The sequence below is a fragment of the Centruroides vittatus genome, unplaced genomic scaffold (assembly GCF_030686945.1).
Source record: "Centruroides vittatus isolate TY-2023 unplaced genomic scaffold, ASM3068694v2 scaffold_324, whole genome shotgun sequence".
NCBI classification, from domain to species: domain Eukaryota; kingdom Metazoa; phylum Arthropoda; class Arachnida; order Scorpiones; family Buthidae; genus Centruroides; species Centruroides vittatus.
In genome coordinates, this window is record NW_027122701.1 from 778,349 (window position 1) to 788,910 (window position 10,562).

General features: G+C 35.1%; 1 protein-coding gene across 1 annotated transcript; it reads right to left on the reverse strand.

The window, feature by feature from the left end:
- Positions 1–1,855: 1,855 nt before the first annotated feature.
- Positions 1,856–9,054, reverse strand: LOC136988174 (sodium-coupled neutral amino acid transporter 7-like). Its single transcript, XM_067286004.1, has 5 exons — positions 8,282–9,054; positions 5,439–5,560; positions 2,631–2,829; positions 2,046–2,181; positions 1,856–1,973 (listed from the first exon to the last, which is right to left on the reverse strand). Exons 1-5 carry the CDS (start codon positions 8,619–8,621, stop codon positions 1,877–1,879), a joined length of 894 nt encoding a protein of 297 aa, XP_067142105.1. The 5' UTR covers positions 8,622–9,054; the 3' UTR covers positions 1,856–1,876.
- Positions 9,055–10,562: the final 1,508 nt, after the last annotated feature.

The following is a 10,562-nucleotide window of genomic DNA, read 5'->3' on the forward strand; positions in this document are numbered from 1 at the left end:
ATTGTTTATTAGTAGTAATAGTATCAAGACATATAAATAATATCGTAACTCTACGAAATATTTTACTTCTCTGCTCTGCTCACCGCTTAAAGTATTCTAATGCTAGCACAATATGTAACGGTATCTCTGCCAAATAGCAGATATAGCCATAAGATCGTTAATGCTAAATAATAGTGTTAGACAATACAGAGTACGACTTATCTCTAAAGCATCTGAAATACGTCTAGTGAGCCAAAATTTAATAGAGCAAACTCTGCTCAACTACTGGGTGCTATGGACATCGTACGCAGACCCATGAACGTTTTGGTAGAATATTTCGAGATAGTGCTCACAGGATTAAAGATATGAGATGAAATAAATTTTTCGAATTACACTTTTTCACCATCTCTCACAATCGGTGTATTGAGATATGTACATGGAAAGATGTCTCAATAATAGGCCGATTTGGCCATCAGCTCATAACGCAATCTTTTAACGGGTTACAAGATTTTTTCACTAGATATTTCCATACTACATCTCGAAGCACGAGTTCAGGTATCACCACCTTCTGAGTCGTGAAATGAAATTCACTATATTATAGCATCATTTTATGCAACTTCACTGTACGCGTGTTTATAATAAAGTCATCCGAAAGTATCATCAAATCATCGAATTGAGTAGATGTGCTCCCTTAAAATGTGCCTCAATTAATATCTAACGTGCAGCTAACAACCTCGTATCCTCTAACCTTTGAACTCCACCGTATAGAAGATAATACGCACATATTTAACCGCTTAGTTATATACGTGAGACATTTCAGATCAGGTATTATGAAATGACCACTATTGACCCTTCCGAGTGCAAATTCGCTCACATTTGTATCCAAGAGATACCATTCCCTCTAATATTAAGAGTAAGTGGCGCTCTTGTATAAGTACTATTCATCGTGATATAGAGTCGACTATCCGTAGTGGAGGCTCCTGTCTCGAGGTGTATATACTGTATTAAAAAATGCCCCATGCTCGCGTTTAAGCATTTCTTTATTACAGCTGGCACTTCGCACGGATAAATAAAATATCGAATTTAAAAAATAGTATAAAAGGCTCTCTAATCTACAAATCAGCACCACTGCCCCAACTCAGTCAGAATTGCAATTGTATTACTCTGTCTGATCCAAAAAAAGACAATACTCTAAAATTTAATTCCGATATATTTGAAATAAAGATAAAATAATGAGTTATTTAAAATCCTTATTTAAAATATATTTATAGTACTCTGGACGTCCGAGAATGGTATGCATACACAGATTGGCGATCGGAGCGCCAACTCTTAACAGCTTCAATACAAATATACAATCTTGGATATGCTCACTTTTAATCCTATATATTCTCGTTATTTCCGAACTCTCGCCTTCCATGATGACTTTGGTTCCCATTCTGTTTTATCCACCATTCGACCTCATTATGGAATAGACATTGGGAATGTCGGAGTAGGAATGGACAGCGTAGTAGTATAAAACGAAATTCTCTCTCACTAGTTCTATATCATAAGTTGCGGACAATATACATTAGTGCTGCTTCTGCTCATCATGCTACCAAGCGAATTATCCTATATTTCTTTATTACACGCGCATCTACAGATAAGAGAACAAAAATATCATCATAAGGCACCGAATAAGTGAGCAAAGGATATCGCAATAGCTCTCTTACTTGATTTAAATGGGATGCTTATATATCTGTCAGTATACAATGGTCCACACTGAAACGATACCACGCGAGATTGACTATCGCAGACATAGCAAATTAATATGACACATAAATTATTATAATATATACCTACTCGGCATATTATAACATAAAAGATCACAATCATCTGCTTTTTCTCTCCCTCTTTCCACTTACATAGTTTTCAATTCGGGTTTTGGAATGTCTAGCATAAAATATTCGTAAACTGTCAAGAAAACGGGATAGAGCATAGCGAAGATACCCAAAGCGCTGCAAGTAAACTGGAAATTAATAAATTCATCCTCTTCGTTACGTGCCGCCATCTAGTGTTAAAAATCTGACCTAGCGTAACGGAGGAAGTCAAGCCTCTGGAAGTAGCACATTGGCAGAATACATATGGCCGTTGTTATGGCGATGGTAAATTTACGATCGTAAAACCAATGTTCGCAGAATTCCTGCCCCATCAACGACGCTAACACTGAAAAAGAAAATCGATAAAGATAAATATTAAAAAAAAAAAAATTACTACTGTTATAGTAACAATAGCGACAACAAAAACTCCATTCAGCGAAACCTTTCGATTATCTTCCTCTTCAATCGATAAACACGCAATTTTATTCACTTTTAGAATTATTTATTTGGAAGAAGGATATGAAATTATTACTTTTTCACCGTCGTTAATTGTCTCGAAAAAGAAATTTTAATTAAAGATAAGACAATGTTATTTGTTACTCCGTAATAGCCAGGCGCATTTTTTTCAACCGGTTAAAAAAGAAATGTTACAAATGCATTTAAGCTTCTTAATCCCGAATCATTTTACAGTTACAAAGTATTAAAAAAGAGAAAAAGTACAATTGTTTTATTCCGATTTAAGCAATTTATTAGATGCCTTGAAATTTCCAGAATTCAATCATTTAGAGTACTCACATCTATCATATTGGTCTCCTATGATGACAAGGAAGGCTATACAGACTCCAAAACATGAACAGAGAATAGAGATGGCCGCACATTGCTGAGCCCTTCTGCCACACATGGATAATAGCACGTCATGGTAAGTATTATCTCCTTTGATATCGGCGCAATAGGCTAAGACCACCATCGTGCTAATCATTAAACATAGCATTATCTGGGAAATAAAAAAAGAAATAGTACTAAATTACACTTATTACAGGCTTTTTTTTAAGCTAATAAAATCGAAATTTGTAAGTAGGAAATTGATTTTTGTTATCTGCACTACGCTCTTTTCAATTTCTGTCCGATCTACTTCGTGCCGAAAATGAAAACAAATCTAATTCGAGGACTTAAAATATATTTTAATGAGAATTTGGAATTCTAGTTCGTTTTATTTTTTTTCTTCCTTCCTCTCTTTACGTGATCATCAAATTTATAACGTTAGTAATTGTGTAGATTCGGCAGTAGAATCAATCGATTGTCTAGAAGGAAAGGGGGTGGACATTTACATACTGTATATCTTCCTCTCGTCAGTAAAATTTGAGCGGAGCCCTACAGAAAGGAAATTCTACCACTTCCAGACTAAAGTCTTTTCTTTCCAATTTAATTTCCGATCGAGCGACTCGCTTTTCCAAAGATAAAGTTTCTTTGTTGGAAGCATCACGGCCGAAAACACTCGAGAATTCGAAATTCACGAAATTTGTCCGATCCAAAATAGCACGAAATAATCTGAAAAACACGATAAATTCGATTCGCTCTCAATTGTAAACTCTACCATTTTATTTTATTTTTTTTCTAAGCGAGGAAATGTTTACATCAGAAAATGTAAGCTTTAAACAGAAAACACAATTTCGCAATTTTTTACGTAAACGATGAAGGTTATTTATCTTGTATTTTGATACGAAAGGGCACGTGGTATACAGATACTGTCACGGCAAATGGGTCACAAGATGTCACGGATTCAGCGATTTTTTTCTTTTTTTTTTTTCCTAACGAGTCGACGTTTGTTTTTCACTTATTACGTTAATTTGGAATGGGATATGTAGCCAATTAATCGATCGGACTCTAAAAGAACGTTCATAAACAAGTGCCGCTTTTACCCGAGTGCACTTTCTGGTTCCGCACTATAATTAATTAAGAACTCGTAAAAAAGGCAAATAGAGAGGTGAAGCCACTCATTATATCATCACCGAAGTTTTGGTAACTTTAATTTAGATTAGTTCTCTGAGTTATTAGGAAAAAAGATGGCAGAAATGGTCATCATCTGGCGCCTGTCTGCTTCCGTTTGGTACGAATTCTATTCCTCGATTCGCGGTAGGAATATTTTGTAGGATATTTGAATGATCATAGAGTAATGCGAAACTGCTGCTATTTCCAAGTGAAAAATATTGTAAACATAGAGAAGAAACGTATTGGGTACCAGGAGAAACCAGATAATGCTGGTCATTGGTAAAATTATAGGAGACAAAGTCGTAATTCATACTTCTGAACAAAAAAAAGTCGACTTGAAAAATTGTGTGTTTATCATTTCACCTCAGCTGATGAATAATGCATATCTCTAAGATACTTTGGATATTCCAAGAGGATACGAGATGGATACAAGGGACTAATTTTTCTGGTAAAAATTAATTACCAAAAAGAAAAAGCGACAATTCATTAACTGAGATTAGCACATTTATCATTCCTGAAAAGTTTGTTATTTCACCAGTTTATTTCTGAATTTTACAGTCATTTGCTGATAAACAGGCTAGTGTCAGTTGCATGTAAATGCTAAAATCGATGTTAATTTTGGTTATTGTTACAGTTGCTATCGGTTAGAATCTTTATTTACTGAGAAAATTGCAGTTAGATCTACTTTACTACTGTCCAAGAAATCCTCAAATCGAGTGCTCATCCAGGCAATAGGAAAAAATCATTTTGTTAACTATTAGAAAATAAAAGGGAGATGTTTTAAAGGCTTAAAACTACATTTTATCTATTTAACAAATGAAATTGTGGAAAGAATACAAGCTTATAGGATATCAGATATAAACTATACACGAGAGAGTCATAATTTTTGTTGGTGAAATTGAAAGAAATTCCCTATAGAAACCAAGGTGGCAATACAAGAAAATTTTGCAAGAATTATCCCTAAAAAGAAGCTAATGTTGGATCTTAGTGGATCCATTAATGGCAAAGGATGTGGAATAAGTACACGTGAGAGACTAGAATATTGATGCTTTCTGCTTCGGATGGTTTGGCACTTTGTTTAAGATAAATAGATCAATAAATTATAGAAAATTTTCTAAGACATCGGTAATAAATTAGAGAAACTTCTAAAAGTCGTAGATAAAGGAATCCAAATTAATCGCATGAAAATTATCAAGTAAATGTTAAGAAAATAATCCGATTAAAATAAGAGTACAAAGAGATTAACGTTAACATTTACAGAATTTAACTTTTCTGCTCAAACAGTTTTCATTTTAAGAAATAACTAATAATTATGTTCAAACTTTTTTAATCGAGTTTAATTCCTTTGCCATACATAATTAAATCTAGCGAGAACAATTTTTAATTTATGAACGACAACTTTTGTTTATTAAAAAGAAACGGCGCAGAGGATGAAACAACAACAAAAGAAAGAAAAAACAGAATGAAAGCGCGTTGTCTAGACACAGATTTTTGTATTAGTTTCGCTATTCGATTGATTCCGATTAACGTTTTTTGGGGCCGAAAATCCGAGTCAATGCGTGTTGCAAACCTGATTTTTAATAAATGAATAAGTGTGTCCTACATAATACTCACCAGTTGTAGAACGAATGCCACATACACACCTCCCGCTCTGTTGAAGGCGTTAGGAAAATTGAGAATACCACAACCCAGGGCACTGTTCAGCAATAGGAAGGAAATGACGGTCCAGTGGACTCCTGAAAACAAAAATACATTTTGGATGAGAAGTATGCACACTATAAAAGTTTTCGGTTCGATATGCACATTGTTTCGGGCGTCTTTTGGCATCTTACCAAAATTCCGACATTTCTAAACCTTGGAGAAGGTCGTCATTTTCCGTATTGCCCATGTTAATATTATTATTATTATTATTTATTTTTTCCTCGCCGTTCTTTATCGCGATAGGCGGCTCGTGACAAGTATACAAAACAGAAAATTATACATATTTTAATACCCGATGTTCGGATGCAGAAACGATTTCTTTTTTCTTTGTTTCAATTCCTATAAAAAAAAAAAAAAAAGTGGGGCAGAAAATTTTCTATTTGGAATAAAGAAACTTCGTAATTAAATCCGGCAAAGTTTTTCATTTAAGTGAGTTCAAATCGATATTTTTCCAAAGAATGTCATGCATTTGGTTTATTTAAATATTTGCGTTTTACAACTCGTCACTTGTTTCTATTGTATCGATTAACCGAAGAACAAACTGCCAATTATCTTAAGATAAATATCCTTATCTTCAAACTCTACACGGACAGACAACAATGGTAAAGTTCGTCCTCTTCGCATCGATAAATTTATTCTAAGCTACAGAATCAATCTAAAGTAAAATTTATTTATTTTCTTTACTTCATTCATTCTAAATAACATATTTTTAGAACTTAGCGGCGAGTAGAATAACAGGTGCGATACTCGCATTAAAAAAAAAAGATCAAATTAATTCTTTCGTGGGCCATAAATCTACACCAGACCAATTTGGCAAGACGTTTGAATGACCTTCTTTTTTTGAATTATTCTTTTAAATAAGTCAAAAATTCTTTTTAACATCCAGTAAAAACAGAAAAAAAAGTAGATTTGTAATTCTACTGACAGACCTTAAAAATATATTTCAATTATTTTAAAATATAAGACAAGAAGAAAATTGCTGGCTTAACGAAAAATTATCCGTTTAAGTAGTGTAAAAATATTAATATCGCGTTTAAAAAATGATCAATGGTGGTTAAATGATACAGAAATTAGGAGCACATAGTTTAGCCTCGGGGCTTTGTTCTACTTTATTCTAACCTACATAAAAGAACTTTCATTCATTCGATATTACTCATGTAAATGCATTCAGCGCACGTCCGAATCTAAGAAAGTTGTTCATAATCCTTGTAAGATGTGGTAATGTAATTGCTGCTGGGAAAACTTTTTCGGAAAAGTCGAAAAAAAAAAAAAAAATGATAATAATAAAGAAGCAGAATTGGATTTTTGTTGGCTTATCATATAACAATCAATCGATCAGAGAATAAATGCCATTATCATCCCGGTCACCCAAGTCATTTTAAATATATTTTATTGAGAGATAGTAATTACTTTCTCTTTAACAGCCGCGTTTTTTCTTAAACAAATAAAAACATAATTAATTTTCCTTTAAAAAAATTTAGCCACTCGACTTTTCAGAAGTTATGAAATTATCTTGGTATTTTCAAGGGTCTGTACGGAGGATGTAGATAATTGATACGCATCTGAATATCTTGGATGATAATGGTCGGCACGAGACTTTATCAATTAGGTCTTACCATCGGAGAATTGAAAAGAGGATGCGGAATTGCTAATGAATGAGTAAATCTAACTAAATATTTTTCATTAATAATGTATTTAAATTATGTGCATCGATCGGCATAAAATCTACTCAAATTTAATTACGGCGCCACTTTAATGCAACCTTTTTTTTAAATGTTTATAACTCGAAACGAACCGGAATATTTTATTGCTATTATAAAATATGCAGAAAATGAAATAAGGTAGAATAAAATTGAACTTTTAAACTAGGCAACAAGTAAAATCAAACGAAAGCAACAAGCTCTAGTCATAGGTCAAGTCCAACTAACTGCAACAATCGAGTGCAGACAGACTAGCGCCAAAATGTCCTCAGAAGAGGTGGCGACGACATCCGACATCCAACTCATCTGTCAGAGCGGATCACCTTTCAAACTCATTTTATCGAGTTAAACCTTCAATATTCGACTTTCTTTTTTTAAAGTTTAAGACGGGATGACGTCGAGGAAAGAGATGCTCAAATATCTCATCCTGTTTGTTTTATCTAATTGGAAAGACCAGTTTGGTCCAGACTTGGGTGAACTGACCTAGATGCTAAGAACCTCTCCCAACTGAAGAGACCATTTCTTGTAATTGCAGTCGATTGAAAATGAGACATATTACGTCAAATGTTCACCCAAGACTCAAAATAAGGCCATTAATCAAAGTGGGATATCTAGCAGATGTTCTTGTTTCGATATAGGACAATAAAGAACCGACTTTTATCAAAAAGAAAATGTTATTTTTGACCGTTCTCTTGTGTTATACACACTTTTAATAAAGTGTAGAACACGTCAACTTTATTGAGATCTAACATCTGAATTGTAAATTAGCCGACACAATACATCACCGTGATCGATATTTCGGTGCCTCAGGAGGTTTATTCTCTAATAAAACTACAAATTCCTCCTGTAAAGTTTATATCTCTAGACAACTAAGGATAAAACTACCTGTTAACTTTAAAGTTTACATAAAATTTGCTGCAGACTTTGAAATGAAAAAAATATTCAGTTTGAACGATTTTATCGCTACATCCACCCACTCACACTTAGAAACGATAGAAGTGGCAAAAATTGGCCACGCGAATACCGATCTCAATATGCTATAAAAAGCAAGATTACCTATAGGCTGGGCCTCTTCCTCGTTTTCGACTTTCTCTCCATGACGTCCGTTGATTAAGGGCAACTTTTCTCCTTCTTCCCTGATTGGGGTGGGTTTATAATCTAACCTGGTACTTCTGGAGATTCTCAGAGACCTCTGCTTCAGTCTACTGGCCAAATCGGCAGACAAACTCTGCCACGGTATGTGACTAGGAATGTCTATACTCACACTTAAACTTTCCTGCAGAAAAGCAGTCGCCATTGCCGTTTCGGTCCGACTGCCGTAGTGCAACTTGGCCGGGCAAGATAACACGTTATACTTGGTGGCCGGGTTGACTTTAGAACACGTGATTTTAGACATGTAGGCTATAGAGTCGTACCCTTACACTCGCTATCTGGCGATTCTCTCGTCACATCATTATTACATCTGCAACTTTTATAACAAACAATGGTGAATAATGGGCAATTTTCCATTCTAATCTTTCCATAATTGTATGGTGGGCCTTTCGTTGATTGGTAGCGACCAAGATGCTCCATTTACGTTTGTAAACCGTCATTAGTGACATTGGCTCGGCTTTGTTTATCCGTTGGCATTAATTTTCACGGGAAAAAGAAATTTTAAGAAGGGGCGTTAATAGAAAATAGGTTTTCTTTATGGCGGCAATTTATAGCCGAGCGAACGGGTGGAATTCCAAATAGTTGTAAGAATTCTCGAGTCGGAGACTTTGAGATAAAAGCTTTCGGATGAAATTAGTATCGGTAGATCGAGTCGTAAAACAAATTTAGAAGCATTAGGATACACGCAATTTAATTCTTTTCATTAATCTACCTATTACTTGCCTCTAGAGAAGAGAGCTGCAGTCTTCGCTTTTCATATGTAAAAGACTGAAGATCCGAACGTGAATAAAAATAAAATACAAACAAAATGTATAGTACACAATGCTAAATAGGATCTCCTCCACCTTTTGCCGCGAGCTAACATTTAAAAGTTCTTTATTGCCCGGAAAATATCATTTACATTTCTAAAATGCTTCCCGGATATTTATCTTTACACTTTTTTAATCGTATTCATGTACAGAATGTATAAAGATTCGCGGAATTCTGCTCGGTTTGTAAGAGAAAACCGAGCGAAAAATAATTTCGTTCCAGTAAATCGAATGATAAATTGCATTAAAATTAATTACGCAAAGTCTGAGAGTTATATAATGCAGATTGCGTAATGCTGTGTCTCTTTCATATTGGCATTGTTTGTTTCTCCGCCGAATTTCGAAGTAATAACATTTTGACCGAATTATAGCAACTCTGTGCGGAGATGCACACCGACACAACTATTGGATGCTCTCCGGGAGGTCAGATTGATGACGTCACGGCGACGACACGTGTCATCGATAAGAAAATTGAATGTGTTAACAGTTACAAATTAACAAACCGGTGCAAAGTCGTCTGTAATAGTAATCTCGCGCTCGAGCCAGAATTTCCAGTTATAATTTTCGACTCGCAGTTTCTATTAATAAAGAACGTGCACTAAACAAACGAACGGGAGACGTCCAAAGTCTACAATAGACCGTATAACGAGCGAAAGCGCGTTGACCTTTGCAACGGTATGGGTATTTTTCGAAAATATTCCAAAAATGTAGAAGAATTGCCCAGTTTTGTAAACGATTCTCTTTTTTATACACCGTATTTCCCTTTCGAAAGGCGTCCACCTAGCTACCAAGAATTGAAAGATATCAAAACTTGTTAGAAAAGTTGCAGCGGTGCTGCTTATGGAAATTCGCCTCCTGCAGGGCTGGCCGCTTGGATGGTTGAGTGGCCCGAGTTACCGTTTTGCGTCAGTTGATAGCAGCCAATTTCCCGCTTCTGCCGAATAGTAGAATATCGCGCCATGACCCACGCTCTTCTCCTCCTCGCTAACTCTATTACATGGCTGTTCATGTTCGCTGTGCTGTCTGCCAGCCGTCGGCTTCTATGCATCCGTCCGACTGATAAGAGGCCATCTTACAGAAAGAAGAGCCACTACTTTTCGACACAATGATAATTAGACAATCGGCTCTTTTTATTAATAGCGGATAATGTCTAGTCGAGAAAGTGAAGAATGCTCAGCATCACGCTATCTTTAAGTATGTTTTTTTAGAATTAATATTTTAGATTTAGCGTGTAAATTTTCCCTTTTATAACGTTCTTCCTGCGGAGAAAACGGAAAATTTATTTTAAAAAAGTAAAAACGTTTTTAAAGAATTTTTCATCAATTGTTATATTTCCGAATTTCATCCATGACGTGGCACATTAAACTTTCCGGAAT

What these genes read in the sequence shown, in the direction of transcription:
- LOC136988174 (XM_067286004.1), bottom strand. Translation starts at nt 8,621, where the DNA reads ATGTCTAAAATCACGTGTTCTAAAGTCAACCCGGCCACCAAGTATAAC. An exon ending in GGAAGAGGCCCAGCCTATAG is followed by an intron (nt 5,561 to 8,281) that starts GTAATCTTGCTT and finishes TTTTGTTTTCAG; the next exon opens with GAGTCCACTGGACCGTCATT. An exon ending in TGGCATTCGTTCTACAACTG is followed by an intron (nt 2,830 to 5,438) that starts GTGAGTATTATG and finishes TTTATTTCCCAG; the next exon opens with ATAATGCTATGTTTAATGAT.